This window comes from Ochotona curzoniae, unplaced genomic scaffold, assembly GCF_017591425.1.
Source record: "Ochotona curzoniae isolate NIBS_2020 unplaced genomic scaffold, NIBS_Ocur_1.0 contig_430, whole genome shotgun sequence".
In the NCBI taxonomy this organism is placed as follows: Eukaryota; Metazoa; Chordata; class Mammalia; order Lagomorpha; family Ochotonidae; genus Ochotona; species Ochotona curzoniae.
In genome coordinates, this window is record NW_024466219.1 from 16,682,850 (window position 1) to 16,706,460 (window position 23,611).

At 43.6% G+C, this 23,611-nt stretch overlaps 1 protein-coding gene and 1 long non-coding RNA gene across 2 annotated transcripts; one reads left to right on the forward strand and one right to left on the reverse strand.

The window, feature by feature from the left end:
• The first annotated feature begins 8,294 nt into the window (after positions 1-8,294).
• Positions 8,295-15,164, forward strand: LOC121160004 (apolipoprotein R-like). The gene is made up of 4 exons (XM_040985600.1): positions 8,295-8,492; positions 11,709-11,873; positions 13,263-13,438; positions 14,765-15,164. The coding sequence occupies exons 1-4, from the start codon at positions 8,408-8,410 to the stop codon at positions 14,918-14,920; spliced, it is 582 nt and encodes a 193-aa protein (XP_040841534.1). The 5' UTR covers positions 8,295-8,407; the 3' UTR covers positions 14,921-15,164.
• Positions 14,419-21,744, reverse strand: LOC121160006. Its single transcript, XR_005884479.1, has 4 exons — positions 21,614-21,744; positions 16,676-16,697; positions 15,609-15,690; positions 14,419-14,591 (listed from the first exon to the last, which is right to left on the reverse strand). It is a non-coding gene; the product is annotated as an uncharacterized LOC121160006 (long non-coding RNA).
• Between the last annotated feature and the right edge of the window lie 1,867 nt (positions 21,745-23,611).

Consider the following 23,611-nt stretch of genomic DNA (forward strand, 5'->3'; position numbering starts at 1 on the left):
CCTCTAGCTGTAGAAAAAAAAAAAAGTCAATGAATTTGCAGAGTAAACCTAGCAGGACGCATCTGTGCAGAAGATAGCACTGGCATGGCCCGAGCTCCTGGGAGCTTTCTTCTGGTTACTAACCCACTAACCCTGCCAAGCGTTCTTTCTCCAGTGTCAACCACACAGATTCATTCTGCTTGTGATTTAGCTTGACAGAAACGGTCACGCCCCGCATGGTCCTTCCCTCACGTGCTTTACTCCTGCATTCGTGAGAGTTATGCGTGCTGCGTGTGGCTCAGGATGGCTTGTTCCCAGGGTTTTTTTTAGTGTCCTATCACTGTAGAACACAACAGAATCTATTATTGACAGGTATTTGGGCTTTTTCTCCCCTGGTTTTCCAGAAATTCTGAACAGTGCTGCCGTGGACATTTTTGTTCATGTCCTTAGTTGAACATGTATATTTTTGTTCACTATATGACTCCACCTAAGGTTGGGGCTGCTGGTTCAAATGGAGTGTGTATATATTTCTCGATTTTTCAAAGGGATTCTACCAAACCACACTTCCAATTTCTTTTTAAAAATATTTTCTCATGGGGTCATCTACCTAATTTTAATTTATTTGGAGTTTTCACATATTCTGCATAAAAGTCCGTTGTAAGATGTTTGTTGCAATTCACTTTCTCCTGGTTTAAGGCCTGCCTTTTACCCTCTTATAAGGCTTGTTAAGGTGCCATTTCATAAACTGCTAATTTTAATGAAGTAGCCTCATCTGCATTACTAAAAGAATATAACAAGCTGTCTGCGGGGTGGAGGAGGGAGGTTCTGTAGCCCTTAAGTTGTATCACCTGTGGTCGATATCATTACAAATCAAAAATTTTATCGGTGGTAAACACACTTTTTTTTTCATCACTGTTTTGCAAACAAGCAACTACGTATCTGTGTAGTAGATGTTAAGATAATCTAGGAATGGTGTGGAGTACACAGGAGTGGCAGGCATGAGGCACGGTTGCGAAGCTGCTGCTTGGGATGCCCAACTCGCCTGGCAGAGGGCCTGGCTTCTCTCACCGTGGGCCTGCTGACTCGTGCTTCCAACCAATGCTTCCCGCCAATGCACACCCCAAGAGGAAGCAGTTATGGCCAAGTGCTTGGGTTCTTGTCACCCAAATGGGAGATAGGAGGGATTTTCCAGCTCCTGTCTTCAATTTGTTTCATCCCTGAGGAATGAACTAGTGGATGGAAAATGTCTTTTCCTATTTTAAAAAAATAGATAAAACATTAAGTGCAAAGGTTAATTTACAAGAGACAGTGGAGAGCATAATGAGTTCAGAATTTTGTTTAGCCACTAATTCTCTGGCGAATTTAGGACAGTTTCCTGAATGTTTCTAGGACCTGTTTCCTCATTTCTGTCATGAGGGAGATGCCAACACATCACAGCATTTTTTGAGATTAATTATGATTATTTATTCCAAGTTTTAGCATACTGTGTGCTTGAAACTTAAAATCTGGTGAATAAAATTTTCTTATTCATTTAATTCCTATTTTTTAAGATTTATTTTTCTTGGAAATGCAGATTTATAGAGAGAAGGAGAGACAAATATCTGTCCACTGGTTCACTCCCCAAGTGGCAACAAAGGCTGGAGCTGAGCCGACCAAAGCCAGGAACCCAGAGCTTCTTCCAGATCTCCCATGCGGGTGCAGGGTTCCAAGGCTTTGGGCCATTCTCTGCTGCTTTCTCAGGCCACAAGCAGGGAGCAGGATGGGAAGTGGAACAGCCAGGACACAAACCTGTGCCCATACGGGATCCTGGGACTTGCAAGGTGAGGGTTTAGCCATGAGCCATTGTGCTGGGCCTTATAATCCACCTTGAAATCTAGTAGTCTTAGTACTTAGTACTAAGTTTTGTTTTGTTTCATGATGGTTTGGCTATTGTTGGTGCTTTTCACGGACCTACATGCTCCTCTTATACCTGGAAAGGGAATATATCACTCATTTGGGATTTGCAGTAGTATGGAAAGGAAATGTTCCACCACAGAGCTGCGCAGATTGAGTTTTGTGCCAAGCTCCTCAAAGGTCAAGCATCCTTCCATGATGTAATCATTGAACACTTGGTCTGGACAAGGTCCATAAAAATGGTGTGTGTGTCATTGATGGTATTAGTTCTACCATCGGTGAGCTGTAGCCGCAGCTAATCAATAGCACCATAGTGCTATAAAGGATACAGCAGAATGTTAAAAGGATTTGGATAGAGGCTGGCATATGGAAAGGAAAAAAAAAATTGGACAAAAATGCTTAGAAAAAAAAATCTTCTACAACCTTTATAAGTGGTAAAAACTCAGGAGAAAAATCATAGTGAAGAGATCAATAGAGGAGCATCTACAGAAATTGAGGAATCAGTGGGTATTGCCAAGGGAAGACCCTGGGAGATGTCTGCCAGGACAAATTAAATGTGGTACATCAGAAGATGACATGTACCAAAACAGGGACTTGATTATACAAATGATTATCAAATCATAAACTGTTAAGAAAATGATGCCAGACACAAAAAGCAGACTTTTTTGGTGCATTTGTGTAATGTACAAAACTAGCCAAAGTAATCTACAGCCTGCACAGCCAGAATAGCAATTCCCCTTGGGATGGGACATGAGCTTGTGGAGGTGCTGGGGACATTTGCTTTGACATCTGAGTGGTATCATAAGGTTGTTTTTGCTAAATAAAAAGTCAGCTAGCTCTACACTTAAGGTATTTTACTTTTCTTGTGAACATAATATATTTCAAAAAATTGAATTTCAAAGATTGGAGAAAGAATTGATCTTCCTTACTGTAGAGATGAATTCTTATAATAATATATCCCTATCTAGAGCGAATCACTTCCTCCATTGGCACTCATCTCTCCAGTGTTCATACTGCCTCCATGCTTTGTGCATTTATGCTAATCCGACACTGCCAAGGTTACTGGTAAGATAGAGCACCGTGAATAAGTTCCAAAACCCAGAAGCCCCATTTATTCTGTTTTGGCTCCCTCTATTGGCACATTGCTGATTTCACACAGCAGTAAACAACATTTCGGGTATTTGATCTTGAGATTGAACTTGCTGCTGCTGTCTAGAATCCCAATAGTGATTCACCAGACCAGACCCCGAGGAGGCAAGGTGTAATGATCCTGCCTCACTGGTGTGATCTACTTCTTATCATACGTTAGAGAGGTTTCAGCAATCTCAAATTCTGGTGATGACTTGGACTAATAAAAATAGATAAACATGACTTGGACTTTATCATTTCACATTTCTTCCTTATTGCCCCAGTGTTTTCCTCACAGAGACTTTGGCATACGACGGTAGGGTCTTTGCACCAACCTCGTTGTCCACTCAATGATAGTATTCACAGAATTGACAGACGCCAAGCAGAGGCTCAAATAGATGGGAAGCTCAAATGCTTGGGCTAATTAGATTATTTTTATGTCAAAACTACACAAGGGGTGCATCGGATAGTGACATCAAAATACTGCCTAGAATGGTCACAACTGGAAGACAACATGTTGAATGAAACAGGCCAGACACAGAGACAAATATTTCATGTGCTGCCTCACATGGGAACTAAAATTTTTTAATCAATTAAAAAGAAATGATTGTGTGTATTAGTATTGCTACAAATACAGTTTTGTAAGACTTTTTTTTACCTTTTCAAAACAATGATTAAGAATGTTATAATGCTGTAGTCTTAATAACCTATGATTATTTTAATATTCATATTAATATATGCACATTATATCGATATTTTATTAATATATTTATTACTGTGTTAACATATTAATATACTATCTATATTGAAAATAAGGGCTAAAATGGTCATTTTTTTCTTTCAATGATGGTTTATAGCCACTGTCTGTGTTCCTACTAAACTTGGATCTTTTTGCTTTTCCCTTGCTAAGCTTTTCCTTGGAGCACTGAAAAAGGAGAAATGCTGCCTGGGGCACACACACCCACATGGGAATACGAGGGTTCCGGCTCTGTCCTGACTCCAGCTCCCTGCTGATGGACACCCTGCCAGGCAGCAGGTGCCAACTCAGCAGGTGCCGATGTTCCTTTCTGCAAGTTCCCCTTCGAGGCTGGGCCAGTGCTGCATGTCAACCTCCTTTGATGGCGCTAAGCCTGGCATATCACGGGCAGGTGTAAGGTATCAACATCCTGCATGACGGCAGCTGCAAGGAGGTTCTAATGGCATTCCTAGGAATGCTCAGTAGCAGATGAAAGAACCGGCCTTCCTCACTGACGCAGCCCAGCATCCTGAACATGTGGTCATTCCGGTGTTGTTACTCAGACATTTCTCAGCAACTGACTCACGGGCCACGGGGTACATCTTGTATTCACCCTCTTGCAATGGAGTCATACTTTTCTTGAATAGTACCATTCTCCCCCAGGTCGGAAACTCACAGTTTATCCCTTTCCTTTTCCTTTGCGCTGTGTGTCAAATCAGCCACTTCCTGCTTTGAAATGTCTGTGAGAGAATGGAAAAAGTGAATTGGAATTGTGGGAACATTTCCACAACATGACATATATTCAAAATAAATCGCACACACACACACACATTTCAACAATTTTTTAAAAAGATTTATTTATTTTTATTGGAAAGTCAGATTTACAGAGAGAGGGAGAAACAGAGAGAATGATCCGTCCACTGCTTCACTCCCCACCTTGCTGCAGCAGCTGGAGCTGAGCCCATCCAAAGCCAGGAGCCAGGCTGGTACAGGATCCCCCAAATTTGAGCCATTCTCTACTGCTTTCCCAGGGAGCTGGATGGAAATGGAGCAGCCAGGACATGAACAAGTGCCCATATGGGATTCTGCTGCATGCAAGGTGAGGATTTAGCTACGAGGCTATCTCACCAGGCTCCATTTCAACAATTCTTTAGCCCAAAATGGATCGCCATCTGTTCCTTGGACACTTACTTCTGTTATTACTCACCTCCATTAAAAAATTCTTTATTCATTTGAAAGGCAAAGTGACTGAGAGATATATAGAGAGATTTCATCAGCTGGTTTACTGCCTGAACAGCTGCAACAGTCAGGAACCAGCAACTCCACTGGGGTCTCTGAAGTGGGCGTCGGGCACGGGCACTCGGGCCGTCTTCCGCTGTTTTCCCAGGCACATTAGCAAGACGCTGGATTAGAAACAGATAGGCAATGCTGGTGTTGCACTCGACATTGAACTCGCTGCGTCACAATGCCAGCCTCATCTCCGCTTTTACTGGGCAGGATCAGAAGTCTTTTCAAGTAAGGATCCCCACGCATGTTTAAGAAGGGGCGCTTCGAGTGTGTGCAACAAGATGACTATAGAGCTGAACAGTGGAATCTAAGTATATCCCTAATTCTGTCCTTTCTGATCACATGTATCATTCTCACCCTGGCATAAGACAGTGTCACTTGCAGAGGTCAGGAAGAACTTCTGTGGCTGTTCTTCTATTCATTTCCCTCCACACACTAAATGTCAAAGCCCTTCTGGTGGCCTGAAAGGCCTCACAGCCCAGTCTCTGAGCATCAGTCCAGCATCACACATCCTTCTCCACGCCGCAGCACAGGGCTGACTGTACCCGCCTGCTCGTTCTTCACCCCGCACAGACGGGGCCCGCTGCTTGCCCACACCGCCTTTCGGTGAGAGGTGCTCATCAGCCACAACATTCACCGTATGCAGAGCGCTTGCTCTCCGCGTGCTCTCACCATGTTCTCCTGGATTTTTAGCAGTTTACGGTGTCTACGCATGGTTGTCCTCCTATCTGTTCTGCTTGACTTTCTCTGAATAAGTCGAATCTGTAAATGTCTCTTCCTTTAGGTTGAAGAAATCTTGAGTCATGATTTTTTTTTTCAAAATCTGTTTTGCCTCATTCTCTTTCCCATGATTACGGGACTCCGATTGCATGTATGACAGGTCATTTGATACTGTCTTGTAAGTCCCTGAAGACTTTTGTAAAAATAGTCTTTATTCTTCAGAATGTGTAATTCCTCCTGGTTTATCTTCACGTGCAATGACTTCACTCTACTGCTTAGTTCTTCCAGAGACATTCTTTTAATTTCAGAAATCATAATTTTTAGTTCTATAATTTCCTTTTGATCCTTTTTGTAGCTCATTTCCCACTGTGATTTTATTCACTTTCCATCGTAGTAATTACTTCTTTACAAAAAGAAATAGGGCCCAATGTGGTAGCCTCGTGGCTAAAGTCCTCACCTTACATGTGCCAGGATCCCATAAAGGTGCTGGTTCTAATCCCAGTGGCCCTGCTTCTCATCCAGTTCCCTGCTTGTGGCATGGGGAAGCAGTGGAGGACGGCCCAAGGCCTTGGAACCCTGCACCTGCGTGGGAGACCCGGAAGAAGCTCTTGGCTCCTGGCTTCAGATGGGCTCAGCTCTGGCCGTTGCGTCCACTTGGGGGAGTGAAGCAGTGAATGAAAGATCTTTCTGTCTCTCCTTCTCACTGTAAATTTGTCTTTCTAATAAGAAATAAATAAATTCATTTTTTTAAAAAAAATCAGATTCGTTTTTTAGTTTTATCCTATTTCTAATAATTTCAACTTATCTTGAACATTGTAAGTAGATTCTACTATGTCCTCCTAAAACAGAACGTTTGTTAGCTTTCTTGTTTTCACTTTAGCAGACGGTTGAGTCCAAACTGAAAATTGCCTTTTGGATAACAGCTGGAGTTTCAGTTCAATCCTCGCTGGGCTGTTGCAGCCTCTCGCAGCCAGGGGGCAGTGCAGGGGGCCCGGCCTCAGAGCCCGGCTCACTCACAGTGTCAACTTCGTTTCTCTTTGGCCTCTCTGGCCTTTCCACTTCCAGGTCTTCACTCATCTGTCAGGGCTTATTGTCCTGAGTGCTTTTTGTGGTTCAGTCCAGCAAGGTTGTTGATTTTCTATCAGAATGTTAGCTCTTCTGCCCCATGGCAGCTCCCGTCATGCTGTTCCCTTCTTGCATGAGTTGCCAGGGAAGAGCGTGCCTGCTTCGCTCACTGTCAGGCGCCTTCAGCTAGGATTACCGTGGTTTTCTCCCCTGTCTTGCTGGCAGCTCCTGATTGCTACCTGTCCCGAGGCGAGGGCTGGGGCACACCGGCGGCTAAACGCAAAATGGAGCTCCTCCTCTACTTACTCAAGTTCAGTATTTAGAGCTTTGATACAAAGTATGGAGGACACAGAAGGGGCTTGTGAGGCAGAAGGAATCATTCAAAATAGTCTTCTAGCCAGTGGTTTCAATGGCTTGCTTTTTTCAGTTATTGTCTTGGATTCTCTTCCTAAAGTTGAATAAATGCACAATAAATGTATTTGTTCTCTTTCCTAAAGGCTCAGACTGAATTATGCCACAGTCAATATTACATCACAACACATCATGTTTTAGAGTTCTGGCCTCTTGTTAGCAGTTTTGCAATGTTTGCTGCTTAACTGAGTGGGAAGGTCATTTTAAGGCATTCCCTCAAATTAGTCTTCTTTGAGTTAACTTCTGCATATCTCTGGAAGAGCACAGTTTTGCTTTGCTCAGAACTCTGACTCAAGGCTGGCTCAGCACCTTGCAAATATGTTTAGGCAGTATGGAATTTCTGTCGCTGCAGGGTTTCTCACCCCCAGCCCATAGGCACACGCAGGTGCCTGCTTTCTAGTCCTGTTCCCAACTGACAACACCAGAGGGTGACTTAGGGAAGCCAGGAATGACAAAAAAGAATGTCCCACTTAAATATCATCAGAGTAATTTTGCCAAGCCTGTTTGAGTGTTTTAATATTTCTCCCATCTCAAGAACTTCTGGAAGGAAATTTTACTTGTCCCATCATTGTTTATCTTGTTTCCCCCGGCACTTCTGTTGACTCAAAGCTCCAGGTACAAGGTTTCCTGAAGGTGCGGTGTGTCCCGGATTGCTCTCCCAGCCCTCCTCCCCTGTCTCCCCTCAAGCCCCACTTCCCCAGCAAAGACCAGACTCCAGTGGGCAACAGGGCTTAGCTATTTCCAAGTTTGCTCTCAGGGTGGCTAAGAGCAAACCAAAGTCTCCTTTCTTCTATCTGGTTTGTTTAGTTACTCAGAAAAGAACTATTTACATTTCAAGATAGCAATTTCCTTTAAATCCAGGTCACATTTCTAAATACCTCCCCTACTCTACCTCCCACCCGCCCCCACCACCCGAGTCCCCCCAGGTTACTAGCCCCTGACATCCAAACCAGGAGACTGGAATTGAGGTTTCACCTGTCCTTTGGCACCCTGGTTCTGCCCTCTTCCCCGGCTGTTGCGTAACTCAGGTGGGAAGTTGACTTTAGCTTTGACTTTCCCGTAGGGTTCAGCTGAACAGAGCACAGCTGACCAGTTAGGCAGCAGCTGTTGCTGCTGGTTCCTTCTGCAGGTGCATTCAAGGCGGAACCCACCAACTTGAAGCATCTGTTGGTGCCGGCAGCCTGGACAATGCGGCCAGTGTCTGGCAGCCACTCCCTCTCCCTGGGCCTCCTTGGGATTATGACCTTGCTCCTGCACCCACCCAGCCTGCTTGGTGAGTAACACAGGGGCTGGTGCCCCAGGAAAACTGGGGTGAAGTTGTTAGAGTCCGGGCCAGAGCTCCCCACTGGACATTAGGGTGCGAGCTAGTCAACCCCCAGAAAACGACAAAGAGCTTTGCTGATAATGCAAAAAGCAAACAGAGTTTATTGTGCCAGCATGCTGGGGTCAGATCGTACTTGGGGCACACAGGCCAGCCAAGTGGATTGGACCCCGATTTAACATAAGGCTGGAGATTATATACCCCGTTTTGGCTGTAACATATATCAAAGTCAACTCAAAAGTAACAAATTTAAACTTATGTGGCCCCCAGGTGCAAGCACTCACACTCCGTTCTCAAACTCATTATTTACGTTCCCACACTTATTGTTTATGCTCCCACACTTATTATTTACGGCTCATCCCATCCTGGTAACCTTATCTTTATGGCACCTCCAGTCTCTTTATGGCTCCTCCAGTCCCTGGGACCAGGGAACTGTGCCCCTGCCTTCCTGCACCCGGGTTACATGGTAGATTAGTTCACAAAGAAACAAGGGAGACAGATTTATCACTAAAGTGGAGCTTTCCCACAGTGCAGGTGCCTTCTGACCTAGCGAAGTGTTGGCTTCTCACCCCAAAGGGCCTAATATCACCTAACACTAATATTCTTAACATTCTAACATACTAACATTATACCAACACTCTAACAAAGTGAGTGAGTGTGTGGTTCATAAAGAGAAGGAAATTCAGCCGATCATCGCAAACACATGCATTCAACTTCAGGAACAGTAAGAGCGTGACCAAATTGCAGTCACTTATATCAGCTTGTAGGAGACAGCAAATTGTTTTACGAATGTTGTTTACTAACAGTCTTATTACTTGATGATATGAATTGCTTAATTTGTGTATTATTCATGGAAAGCTTTAACTACAAAACAATTTTAAAGATTTTGAGACTTTTAGGTCGATACTGTTTCCATTAATAGAAAAAAATAAGTGGCATTGTATAAATTCCTAAATACATACTCAATGAGTTGCAAGTCACCTCATTGTTTTTTACATGAATACAAAAGAAAGTCGGATCAGCATTCCTTCGGGTTTTAAAATGAGCTTATTTTTCCCAGTTGTAGGTTTGTTTATTATTTTTTCTTGTAAATAGTTTGTTTATGGTTTGTTTATCGTCACCACCCCTAAGACAAAAATAAAAGCATTCCTATTGTCACAAATTCTGAGAAAATGAACTGGAATCTAAATTCCCAAAGTATGCATGTAAGAGTTCTCTGTAACCATAAAACATGGAATAAATGCAAGGTTCTATTCTTTGCTGTCTCCTAAGTAATTAAAAACACTTTCCGGGTGATTCTTTCCTATAAAGACTTTAAAGCACACAGGACATTCTTGGGACTGGGGGTGGGGGTGTTTCAGGAGAACTCGTGAGTCCGGATTTGTGTCCTGGTGTGGATGGCGATTTACGAGACCGGACACAAGGTGAGAGCAGAGGTTTTGTTTGAGGAAGACAGGGACTGGAGGCCTTGCAGTCTGCCTCCTGTGCCTTATCTCCAAGAAGCAAGGGTGATGGTTACCCTTTAGCTACCCTAAAAGCCTGGCAGTCCTAATGGCTCTCTTTTACTTGTTTTAGTCGAAACCTAAATCTTGCTATCTGTTGGCAAATGTTTGCGGCAAGGGGCTTCCATCCTGCTCTGTTCAGTGTGTACGTGCCGATAAGAAGCAGCAGCAACAAACGCGCTGGCCAACCTCTGTGGGGTGGGGTCAGGCTGGCCGGCTGCTAGTCCTGGGCTCCCTCAGGGAGGGCGCTGGGAGTCTGGATTTGCACCTTCCATAAAAGCTTTCACAGAGCAATTTCTTCATCAAATTGCCTTTCTTTCCTCCCTCCCTCCTTTCTTCTTACTTCCTTCTTAAAATTTACTTGAGAGAGAGAGAGAGAGAGAGAGAGAGAGAGAGAGAGAGAAAGAGATCACCCATCTGGTAGTTCACTCTCCAGATGAGTAAGGCTGGACTAGGCATGAAGCTGGTAGCAGGGACCCAATCCAGATCTCCCAACAGACAACAAGAACTCAGATCACTTGAGCCTCCCTGCTGCTTTCCCAGGTCTGTGCTAGCAGGTGTCAAACCCAGGCATTCCATTGCGACAGAAGCAGAGCATGTGCACCACCAGGCTGAATGCATGCCCCACCAATGTTTTATATGTAACCTCATTAAAAGGAAGGAGAAGGAGAAGAATCCTTTGTGGCTGGCTCTGAGCTTTTGATGTCAATCCAGTGCCTTCCTTATCCTCAACAGCAAGGCAGAGAATGAAATGCAGGGCACTAATCTAATCTGCCTCATTCCTTGTATGACCTTGGGCAAGTGGCTTCACCTCTTTAGGTTTCTGCTTTTCTCATTTGTGAAGTGGGGAATATATATTATAAATATTGTATCATAGTATATATATAGTATTATACATTTTATAATGTATTCTAATATATAATATAATATAATATAATATAATATTAGAGAGAGAGAGAATGCCTATCTTAGAGCCTACGTAATCACACAACAGTGGGTTTTGCCACTTCTTGCAATGCTGACATCCCTTTTGGAGCGCTGCTTCCACGCCTGGCTGCTCTAGTTCCCATCCAACTTCCTGCTAAGGCACTTGGGAAGGGGCAGAAGGTGGCCCAAGGTACTTGGGATCCTACCATCCATGTGAAAGACCCACATGCAGTTCCTGCCTCCTGCTCTTGGATTAGCCCTGACCTAGCCATTGTGGCCATTTAGGAAGTAAATCAGCTGATGAAAGACCTGTCTCTCTCTGTCTGTCTCTGTCACTCAGACTTTCAAATAAATAAGTAAATGTTAAAGAAGAGAATTAAAGGTTACATCAACAGGAGGTAGATTAACTGAGTTTACATTTTTAAAAATGCTTCAGACATTACCAAACAAAGCATTTAAACATGTATTTTGTTAAAAGTTTTGAATTATTGGGAAAAATATTCTATATAGGGTTAAGAGTTAATTCTGACTTCCCCACATACTCATATACACATTTGCTTTCCTTAATTACACAAATGGTAATATGCAAGGAGACAACCCACTCCCATTTTGTGAGGTGTGCCAGGTTTTTTATGGGCAACGAAATGATTTAGAAATGCTAAGAATTTTTTGATGTGTCCTCTCTGTGCTATTTTCATGTATGAGTCAGAAAAACCTCCCTCTCCTCTCTCTGTGCAAGGTTGCAGGTTTCTCCCCAGGATTCCACACGGAGAGTATGAAGTTCTCCGTAGCGTGTTTGGGATAGATTACAAGGTGCAGTACAAGTGCAAGGAAGGCTACGCACTGGTTGGCACAGCCACAGTCACCTGCTGGTTTTCAGAAGAGTCGATTCCTCAGTGTAAAGGTAACTGGAGCTCTCTGAGCAAAGCTGTGAACACTGCAGAAGGGGTTGCCCCAGTCAGAGCAAGAGCCCCAAGGGGCAGTAAGTTACTGCTAAACACGATCTTTTTCTTTTTTAAAGATTTATTTATCTATTTATTTATCTATTTATTTGGAAAGGTAGATTTTACAGAGAAGGATAGAAAGAGAGAAAGAGATCTTCCATCCACTGATTCACTCCCCAAGTGGCCACAATGGCCAGAGTCGAACCGATCCAAAGCCAGGAAACAGGACCCTCCTCTGGGTCTCCCACACCAAGTGTCTCAAGGGTTTGGACCATCCTCTGTTGCTTTCCCAGGTTACGAGCAGGGAGCTGGAAGGGAAGTGGAGCAGCTGGGACATGTACCAGTGCCAATATGGGATCCTGGCAAATGCAAGGCAAGGATTTAGCCACTAGGCTATCGTGCCAGGCCCTTATGGAGAATCTTTGATGTTATAGGGAGTTGACCTATGGAGTGAATCACCCTGTTGCTCATCAGTAGCTGTTATGGATTTTAAAAAAAATAAGCAAAATGTTTCTAGGCTATTTATTTCATTTCCTCCTAATTCCAGGAGCTAACTCTCTGTCCTCTGTCATTGTCTTCACTTTACCTGCAAAAGAAATGAGGCAAAAAGAGAAGTCCTGTAGTACAGAAAGAGAAAGTTTAGACTGGCCTCACACCCTTGCTGTCACCTAAAATCTAATGAGTGGGTTGGCTCATGACACCTAGCTTCTTCCATGCCTTGATTTTCCTGTCTCTACAATGGAGGTACCCAGATTGCCACCCTCATCGTGTTGCTGGAAGCTACACAGAATAATGCATGTGATAGGCTTGGCACATAGGCTGAGTGGCAGCAAGTGCTTGCTACCTGTTAACCAATGGGTACGTCGGCAGAGGTGGTAGTGATGAGGGCAGGTGTGGTGGCAATTACAGCAAGTAGAATTCAGCAATGTTCTTTGCTCCTTTTATTATCTGTCTCAAAAGGTGTTTTCTTGAAGAGTCACAATATGCTATGATAGGGCCCGGCGTGGTGGCGCAGTGGTTAAGGTCCTCGCCTTGCACACCCAGGATCCCATATGGGCGTCGGTTCTATCCCAGCAGCCCCGCTTCCCTTCCAGCTCCCTGCCTGTGGCCCGGGAAAGCAGTCGAGGACAGCCCAAAGCTTTGGGACCCTGTACCCGCGTGGGAGACCCAGAAGAGGCTCCTGGCTTCGGATCGGCATAGCATCAGCCGTTGCGGCTCACTTGGGGAGTAAATCATTGGACGGAGGATCTTCCTCTCTGTCTCTCCTCTGTATATCCGCCTTTCCAATAAAACATAATAAAAATAAATCTTTTTTAAAAATATGCTATGATAATGTGTTTTGATGACAGCCGCATGTCTAAAGCCAAGGATCCTGCATGGAAAGCTGTCTGTGGAGAAGGATCAGTACATCACTCCTGACAATGTCACCATCCAGTGTGACCCTGGCTACAAGATGGTTGGCTCCCATATTATCTCTTGTTCAGAGTACAGAACTTGGACCCCAGCAGTGCCCACGTGCAAGAGGGTGAGTAGTACTCCTTCAAGAGTTGCTCTTTTTAAACATTTATTTAGTTATTTGAATGTCAGAGTTATAGAGAGGAGAGAGAGAGAGGTCTTCCACCTACTGGATTATTCTTCAAATGGCCACAACAGCCAGGGCTGGGCCCATCCAGAGCCAGGAGCTTCTTCAGGTCTCCCACCTGGGTAGCAGGGGTTCAAGCACTAGGACTATCTTCTGCTGCTTTTCCTCTTAGTGCTTTAGGCCATTGGTGAGAAACTGGGTTGGAATTGAAGTAGTCAGGAATTGAACCAGTGCCCCATTGGGCACAGTGAACTTTGTGTGCCCCATTGGGCACAGGGCTGACCCAGGCCCTTCCTTCAGTGAGTTTTTTTTATGTCATGCAACATGTTAAATAATCACAGGGAAATGAGATGGGTTGGTAGCCGTAAGTCCTAAAGAAGAGACTGTCCCGGTTGTTGGGGTTAATGTATGAGTATTTACGGGTCCTGGCTCTTCCCACATGGAAGAACTGTGCTGCACTGGTCGCAAGTTTATTGCCTTTGTTTTATAGCAAGCAGGCCATCCTAAGTGGACATGAGAGTCTGCTGGACTACACATCCCGCCCCTAGTGCTCAGGACTTTCTCTGACTCCTCTGCACCTGCCCCATGTTTAGTTGTCAGCTCAACTGACACTCCAGAAATTCAGTTCTTGAGGACGTATGAAGGTACTTCCAAAAGTTACACTAAGCAAAAACCAGCATCATATGGGTACATTTATTTTGATAAAAATGCTTGAAATCTACCCATGATTTTTCTTTATATACTTTCTAATTAAAAAAAAAATGTATTTGAAGGGCAGAGTCACAGAGAGAGAGAGGAAGAGTCAGAGACAGAGAGATTTTCCATGTGTTGGTTGACTCTCCATGTGTTGGTTGACTCCCCAGACAGCCACAACAGCCAGGACGGGACCAGGCTGAATGTCAGGAGCCAGGAGCATCTTCTGGGTCTCCCACATAGGTGCAGGAGCCTGAGGACTTGGGCCATCTTCCACTGTTTCCCCCGGTCATGACAGGGGAGCTGCTGTCAGAGGTGGAGTAGTGGACAGGATTCCACAGGCACACATGTGGGCTGCTGGCATCTTGTGCACTGGTTTTCCATCATGCATCAATGCCGGATCCTGTAATAAACAGAACCCCCTTGTATATTACTGCGATCCAACATGTTTTCTGTCCATAAATCCTGGCTTTTTCCTTCCAATTCTTCTCCTATCAAAAGGCTCCCTGAAAGGAGCTCAACGCCTGACAAACAAAAGGTAAACTTTACAAAATCACTCTTTATTTTCTCTTTCAGGAAGACCCGGTAAGACATGAGGCAGTCCTGGAAGGCCAGGACCTCTTGCGGTGTCTCCCAAATCCAAGCAACTCCAAAATGGCCCTGGAATTATACAAACTGTCTGAGGAGATAGAAAGATTGAAGCAAGAGAGAGACAAGGGGAAAAGCACTTAAATATACAATATCTCCTTCCCAAAGGAGACAGAGATTGTACTTTTTTGTGTCATTCTGGAAAGAAATCTTTAGTTTGTCAACTTCACCTGAGCCTCATCATATTTTGCAGTCAATGACTTCGGAGAAACTAGCTAATATATATAGTGATCCTAGAAAGAGGAACTATATACATCACTTTGCTTAAGTTTTTAGTCTTCTGGAGTTGGCAGGCTACCTGAAATGAACAATAATCTATTAAAATTAAGTTTGTCCTCTTTTGTATTTGGAGCCGTGCAACATGTGATATGAATGCCTGGTGCCAGTCCCCCTCCTGGAGGAAGGTGAGCTGCTTTTCTGTTTTATCTCTGGTAGAGAAGGACCATTAGTCACATAATAGTGTGCCCGAGGTTCTCTCTTTCTGGACAGCCAGTGATTCTTTGGTTATAAGAGACTGTTATCATCCGGGTCCATTGGAGCTCTCCTCCCTTTGCTTCCTTGATCTCCTGGTTGCTCATGTCCCTCTTCCCACCTCCTGGGGAGACACACTCATATGTGTGATGAACCTGTGTGTCCTTACCTGTGCACCCAGGTGGGTGTGTGTCTACATTTGTCATGTTCCTTGGTCTATGTAATAATAATACTCCATGATGCTCCTCATGCTTGCTCATCCATTCCCCTTTGACGCATGCCTCGCCTGCCTCCGACTCACCTGGACCACAAATGAGTGTGTCATGAAATCCTTGCACATGTGTCTTTACAGAGTTACTCATGTTTTCTCTTGCACAGATGCCCTAGAAAGGAATGGCCATATTTATTGATTTTTCTGTGCATCAAAGAGTTATTTTCTCCCTGCCCCCTCCAAAAAAAGATTTTATTTTTATTGGAAAGGCACATTTACAAAGAGTAGGAGAGACAGAAAGACCTTTTGTCTCTTGCTTCACTATCCAATTGGCTGTAAAGATTAGAGCTGAGCCAATTCAAAGCCATGAGCTTCTAGGTCTCCCATGCTAGTACAGAGTCCCAAGGCTTTGGGCCATCCTCGACAGCTTTCCCAGGCCACAAACAGGGAACTGAATGGGAAGTGGGGCAGCCAGGACACAAATGGTGCCTTTATGATATCCTGGTGCATGCAAGATGAGGATTTAGCCATTGAGCCATTGCTCCAGGCCCAGAAGAGTTATTCTCTCCATAGTCACATGAACTTAACGAACTAGTTTTGGCATTCTGATTTCTTATCATTTTAATATCTGTAGAACTGTAGTGATGTCATTTTTCCGTGAAATTGGCAGTTCATTTTGATAAGTTCTTTGGTTTCATTTATCTCACAGAACTATCTTTTAGTTTCCTAGATGTACCCTCTTGTTTTTCCCTTTGCTATTTCACTGACTTCTATTCCCTTTATTTCTCTGTGCACTGTGAGTTTCTGTGATTCTTCTATTTTTAGTTTCTTAAGAAGCAAACTGAGGTCATTAAGTTGGACTTTCTTCTTTCCTAACTTGAACATGCAATGCCTCATGAGAATTGCTTTATGGCGTCCTAAAAATGCTGGTATGTCACATTTTTAAATTTCACCGAGTCCGAACTACTTCTTGATTTCCTTTTGACACCCTTGATTCATAAGTTGCTTAGAAATGGGTTATTCAGTTTATAAAGGCATAGGAGACATTTAAGGTACCTTTTTGTTATGGATATCTAGTTGAATTTCATTGTGAACAGATACATCTGAATTCTTTAGAAACATATTGATACTTGTTCCATGTCCCAGAATGTGCTCACCTGATCAGTACTCCACATGCTCCTGAAAGACAACAACAACAAAATGTGGATTTTGTGACTGTTGCATGGTGGTTCCAAAAATAGCAAGGGGGTCAAGTCGATTGTTAGTATCGCCTCTGTCTTTCCAGGCTTGTCACTGGAGTGGGTGCCAACTGGAGTGAGACCAACACTGGAGGGTTGAAGCTTGGGAGACTGCCAAGCCCTGGCTGAGGCTATTCCCCGACTTGATGCCTCTAATCGAGGAAGCCAGGCCAACATGGCAGGGCTGAGAGGGGAGGGATGACAGGGAACCAGGAGCTGCATTTGTGTAAGCATTAATTCAGTTGTTCTGGAGGCCCCGCTCTTTATTGCTACCCAAACCCCCATGTGGCATCTCATAATGAGATCTCTGGCCCTCTTGAGATCAGGACTCTCCGGCTTCACTCCTATCTCCTGGGACCTAAAATTCCATCACTGGCCTGGCTGATTGATGCTCTGGGTCCCCCAGAGGGGAGGGCTCAGATGGCCTGTGCTGTCTGGGCCGTCGTCACATTGTTTGCTAGGTCTAGTTTACAGTCACTATCTCTTCACTGCCCCTGGACAATATAGTACCGAGAGAGCGCCAGGCTGTCTCCCCCAGGAGGTACCAACCTTTGGGGATTCATTAGCAGAAGTTCTGTTGGAAATATTCTCTCCCCTCTCTCTCTCTCGCCCTGATTGTCAGTCAGCCTCTCCATACTCTTTGCAGAGTCAACTCCCCAGCACTGCCTCTATTCCAAACAGCACAGTTTGTGCAGCTCACTGTGTGGTTTCTACCTTTAATGAGTAAGATGGGATGATGGGAAAGGATGGTGCTGCCAGAGTCCTGCCTTGCATGGAAATGGAAGAACGAGTGGTCAGCCACACGAACCCTGACACCCTGCTCCGTAACAGGGAGGGGCTGATGGCGCTATCGGTGGGCACGTTTAACTTGGGGTTCTTAGCTGCTGCTTCAGTGTTGTATGGCTATGAAAGCGAGGAGGATTTTGGTAGTCTGGTATCTGACTACTAACCCAGGACTTGTCTCAGGATAATCCAAGCAATTAGAGCGTACTTCTAAGAACTTGAACAGAGTCTGGTGGATCTCTGTTGACCTCATTAATCTAGTGATTGTTGGTATCAAAATTACAATGTTGATGTTAGATGAAAAAAAATGCCATTCAGACTTACAGTCACTGAAGAGCACTTTTAAAAATACAAGTACTTGTTTTATTCAGATTGAGGCCCCCTGCTTTTTTGAAAGACCCAGTTGACCGGGTGTGGGAGGATGAGGGTGGGTCTTATGTACTGATTTATTCCCAAATGCTTTCAACAGTCAGGGCTGGGTCAGGACAAAGTCAAGGGCCAAGGACTTAATGCAGGTCTCCAATACTGGTGGCAAGGATCCAGATTTTTGAATCATCACTGGCTGCTTCCCAGGGTGCACCTTAGCAGAAGCTGAATTGGAAGTGGAGTAGACAGGACTTGAACCGGGCACTCTGATACGAAATCTGAACATCCTAAGAGGTCTCCTGACTGCTGTGCTAAACGTCTGTCCCTCCTGACATGCTTTGTATTAAATTGATACTAGTCAGTTGAAGAATAAATATACTATACATGTATTGTTACAAATACATCTCGTATGTGATGCTATGGTCAGTGATGACAATATTGATTACATGTATAAAAATCTTTAAAAATATTTGAATGAATAAGGAATTAACTTGACAGTGTGAACAGTGAGATTATGTTATTTAAATAGCACCAGGGAAATGTAATTTTTCAGGCAATAAATGCCTGATAATATTAGTTGTGTAATACAGAGGAGTAGATTCGATCGTATCTACTTGATCATATTTTCTTGATTTGTGTGGTATACTGGCAGTTTTGTAAAACATGGTAGCCTTTAATAGTTATGCTTTTCTATTTCATTTGGGCCACCATTAAGAGAAAGTCATACAGGGAATCGCCAAAGGAGAATGCCAATTTTGCTGCCTAAAATCTTGACAAAGAAGAAAAATTTCCAGGCCTGGCATGATAGCCTACAAGCTAAATCCTTGACTTGGATGTGCTGGGGTTCCAGATGGGTGCTGGATTGTATCCCAGCTGCTCTACTTTCCACCCAGCTCCCTGCTTGTTGCCAGGGAAGGCAGTAGAAGATGGTCCAAAACCTTGGGACTCTGTACCCATGTGGGAAATCTGGAAGAAGCTCCTGGCTTCAAATCAGCTCAGCTCCAGCAGTTGAGGCCACTTGGGGGATGGAAGATCTTTCTTGCTGTATATTTGATTTTCCAGTAATAATAAATATCTTTTTTAAAAAGAAAATCTTCCAAGTCATAGATAATACTCATATAAATTGTCACCAGATTCAACATAATAATTACCAGACATATAGAGAAAAGAAGACTTGTCAAGGAAAAATGAAGTTATTTTCAAGTATCTTTGTCCTCTTCCTACTTGGTGTCACAGACAAGAAGGCTGATAACCAGAAGAGTGACTGTGCAGCCAGTGGTGTAAACAACCCTGCCCTTGGAAAGCAACATCAGACCTTAGACACTTGCTTCTCAAGTCATGTAGAATATTTATACTAATTAAAACCAGCTCGGGGTAAAATCTTAATTCTTTTTGCCTGTAGTCTTCAAATGCATTCCATGGGACTGACGGTAAGCTTTGGCCTCGCTCATAGGAGGTCTAATGGATTACCAGTTGGCCATCTGGCAGAAGGACACAATGTATATCTGGTGCACCGCAAGGGGTCCCACTTTTCCAAATCATGTTCCCAAGTGTACAACTGCACTTCAAGCTTTTCAGGCTTACTTCATTACTCTCCCAAGAAGCCACATCGTCAATTACACTGCTTCTCCCATCAGAGTTACACAGAGAGAAGAGACAAAGGCAAAGAGATCTTATCTAGTGGTTCATTCCCTGGTTTACCAAAATGGCCAGGGAACGAGGCTAAAGCTAGGAGCTTCATCTGGGTTTGGGGGTCTCAAAGGCCCCAAACATTTGGGCCATCTTCCGCTGCTTTCCTTAGTCCACCAGTAGGGAACTGGATTGGAAGTAGAACTGCCAGGTCACAAACTGATGCCCGGATGGATGGCAGTTTAACATGATATGTCATAGTGCTGGCCACACAAAATGATATTTACAGTGAAATGATCACCACAGTCAAACAAACTACATACCCATCACATTCCATGATGTGTGTGGCTTTTTAGGTGTGTGGTAAGTGCATTTAAAATCACCTCTCTTAGCAAATGCTCAAGTTCACATTGTGATATTAATGCTAGTCCTCTTGCTGTCCATTACATTTCTAGACTTTAACTATGCAACTGCAAATGTATGCCCTTCGACCTCCTTCGCCACTCCTCTTCCTCTTTGACCCCAACAGCCACTGATTTACTCTTTGTTCTATTTAAAACTCCCAGAAGAAAACATAGGAAAAAAAGCTCCTTGAAACTGGCCTTGGCAATGACCTTCTGTTTATCACATCAAAAGCTCAGGGAGAAAAAACAAAAGTAAATCAATGACACTTTCTCAAACTAAAAGCTTCACAGCAAAAGAAAGTCAACAAAATGTTTGCAAATCACGTATCTGACAAAGGGACAATGTAAAAATCATATAAATCAATAGCAAATCAGTCACAAAAAAAGGCAAACTAAATAAATATATTTCCAAAGATGATATTCAGTTGACCATAGGTATATGGAAAGATATTTAGCATTACTAGTCATCATGGAAATGTAAAGCAATACTGTAGTGAGATCCGACTTCCTGTTGGGAAGGCTGCTATCAGAAAGTCAAGAAACAAATGCTGGCAGAAATGTGGAGAAGATGAAAACATTATGTCCTTTGGTGGGACTGTAAATTGGTAAAGGCACTGTGAAAGATGGTAGGAATAATTGCTCAAATATTCAAAATATTAGGCTGATGTAGTGCAGTAGGCTAAGCTCCACTCATGACACTGATGTACCATATTAGCGTGCCAATTCGAGTCGCAGCTGCCCTGCTTCTATTCTAACGTCCTGTTACTCTGCCTGGGATGGCAGTCCATAATGACCCAAGTACTTGGACCACTGCCACCCATGTGGGAGACTAGGGTAGAGCTCCTGGCTCCTGGCATTTGTGTTGGTACAAATCTGGCTGTTGTGGCCTTTTGCAGTGTGAACTAACAGATGAAAGATCTCTCTCTCTCTCTCTCTCAAAATAATATATAATATTTTCAAACATTCAAAATAGAACTGCCATGTGACCAAGCAAACCCTGCTTGGGTATATAGACACCCAGAGGTAATACAATCAGTGCCTTGCCTCCCATGTCCACCGCAGCATTATTCACAACATCAAGCTATGGAATCAACCTAATTGGCCACGGATAGTGACTGGATAGAGAAACTGTAGTATTTGTGCAGTGGAATATTATTCAGTATTTTAAAAGCAAGAAATCTTGCTCTTTTTAAAAGCAGGGATGCACCTGGAATTAAATGGAATATGATAGGCTCAGAAATACTGTATGGTTCTATTTTCCTGTGGAATCTACAAAACAAAATGGAAATGCCTGTTAAAGCCCTTCTCAGCATGCTTCCCGTGTGGGTGCACTGAACTAGGTCATAAAAAATATAGCAAATTGACCCTGGGATAAAATTTCACTGCTGTCTACCAGGTAGGCAAAAAACCAACCTGCCAGCCCAGTGTTCATTTTTACATCATTTTGTCTTTTCACCAAGAACACATTCATGTTACATAAGGCACTGTTTTTATCTTTCACACCTTATCAAACCAATGCACACAACAGCAAAACCTCAAATTTTTATGAATACTTGATAGGTCCTTCTGGTAGACCTTCAGAACCTTTTGCTAAAGGTAAAAATCCCAATACGACGTATTTTAATTTAGTCACTGAGAACCCAAAAAGGAGGAGGAGCCAAGTTATAAAACTCACCGACTCTTCTCTTAGCACGTAGACAGAATGGAATCTTGCGGACGCAGCGTAGTGACTTTGCTCTCACTTGGTCTGCGCCAAAAGACCAAGAAGTGATGTGACTTTGTTCTCACAGCACACTGGCCACAGCCTTGAACCAGAGGAAAGCAGGAAAGACTCACTTTGGGCAATCAAAAGATCAGTAACCGAGATGAACAGTATTTTAGTGCATTTTTTTTAAAGATGTATTTTATTTTTATTGGAAAGTCAGATACAGAAGAGAGACAGAAAGGATGATCTTCCATCCTTTGATTCACTCCCCCAAGTAGCTGCAATGGCTGGAGCTGCACCAATCAGAAGCCAGGAGCCAGGAGCTTCTTCCAGATCTCCCACACAGGTACAGGGTTCCAAGGCCTTGGGCTGCCCTCCACTGCTTTCCCAACTACAAGCAGGGAGCTGGATGGGAAGTGGGGCCACTGGGATTAGAACCAGCACCCATACGGGATCCTAGCAAGTGCAAGGTGAAGACTTTAGCCACTAGGCTACCGCACCAGGTCCCTAGTGCACTGTTTTCTAAACAAGACAGTTAATGTCAGCCAGTTTTAAGAAATAAACAGTGTAAGTCATCCTCTAGAAGAAAGGAGCCCTCCACCCTTGCTGTCTGTGTCGTGTCTCTGGGGAGACTGTGGCTTAATGTGAACACAGTGACGCCAGCCATCAGAGAGACCAGCTGCCTGGCAACCCCTGCCAACGGGCAGGGCAATTTCTGAAGGTGTATATATTGTTGGCAGGAGTAAGTGACAAAGTATAGCCTTTAAATGTAAACATCCTAAATATACTTCTAAAAACTCTCCTGGCTTGGGAAAATAACAGTTAAAAATAATAAAATCCAAAGACAATATGAGTATTGCAAAAACTGGAAACACATTTTGAAAGATGGAAGCCAAGAATAAAAAGTCTTCTAAAGTATTTCAAATACTTGATACCATATCTAGAAAAGTGAATACTAGAGCATAAGCACAATTGATTATACGTTTTAAAAGAGAGAGAATTCCAATGCAGGTGTATATTACTTATTTAGTGCAGTGTCATGAAGGCCAACTCTGGATTCCAGTTCCAATTTAAATCCTGGGTCCTTGCCTGACCTGCTGTGTGGTCTTCTCTCCTTATGTACTAACTTCTTAGTCATATAATGAAGAGTTAAAAACTATTATCTGGGCCTGGCACGGTAGCATAGTGGCTAAAGTTCTCACCTTGAATGCACCAGGATCCCATATGGGCACTGGTTCTAATCCTGACAGCCCCACTTCCCATCCAGCTGCTTGTGACCTAGGAAAGCAGTGGAGAATGGCCCAAAGTTTTGGGACCCTGCACAAGGGAGACCCGGAAGAAACTCCTGGCTCCTGGCTTTGGGTCAGCTTAGCTCCAGTTGATGCAGCTGTTTGGGGAATGAATCAGCAGACGTAAGATCTTCCTCGCTGTCTCTCTTCTCTGTATATCTGCCTTTTCAATAAAAATACATAAATCTTAAAAAAAACTATTATTGATTCCTTATCTCCCTCCCACCCCACCCCAGATGCAAGAGGAAGAAAAAGAAAATGAAGAAAAATGAATAAAATTACACTTTAAAAAGACTATTATCCTTCCATTTTACAAATGAAGCAATTGAGGCAAACTAGTACAGCCTTGCCCAGGCCTGCAGCTACTGAAGAAGTATGGCAAGGGTTCAAGTCCAGACGGCTCAGCCCAGTCTGTTCTCTCACCCGTATCTGCTAGTTCCCACAGCGGCATGGCTATGTGTGTTGAAGACACTGCTACCTTAACTGGCGTGAACTATGTATTTTTTTGTTGCATTATTATTTTAGATATTTTTGTTGTTTCTTCTTTTAGACAAAAAGCTTCTTAGGAAGCACTAAGCCTTCTATTTACTTTCACGTCTTCAGTGCTTTGAAACTGATCTGAACTTGGGGATGTGGCCTAACCTGGGATTTGTGAGAAGGTCTCCTGGCTTCTCGCCTG

Bases quoted from the DNA above. Each gene is read 5' to 3' on its own strand.
- LOC121160004 (XM_040985600.1), top strand. From the start codon at position 8,408: ATGCGGCCAGTGTCTGGCAGCCACTCCCTCTCCCTGGGCCTCCTTGGG. The intron at 11,874-13,262 runs GTAACTGGAGCT...TTTTGATGACAG, and splicing joins GTCGATTCCTCAGTGTAAAG to CCGCATGTCTAAAGCCAAGG. The intron at 13,439-14,764 runs GTGAGTAGTACT...TTTCTCTTTCAG, and splicing joins CAGTGCCCACGTGCAAGAGG to GAAGACCCGGTAAGACATGA.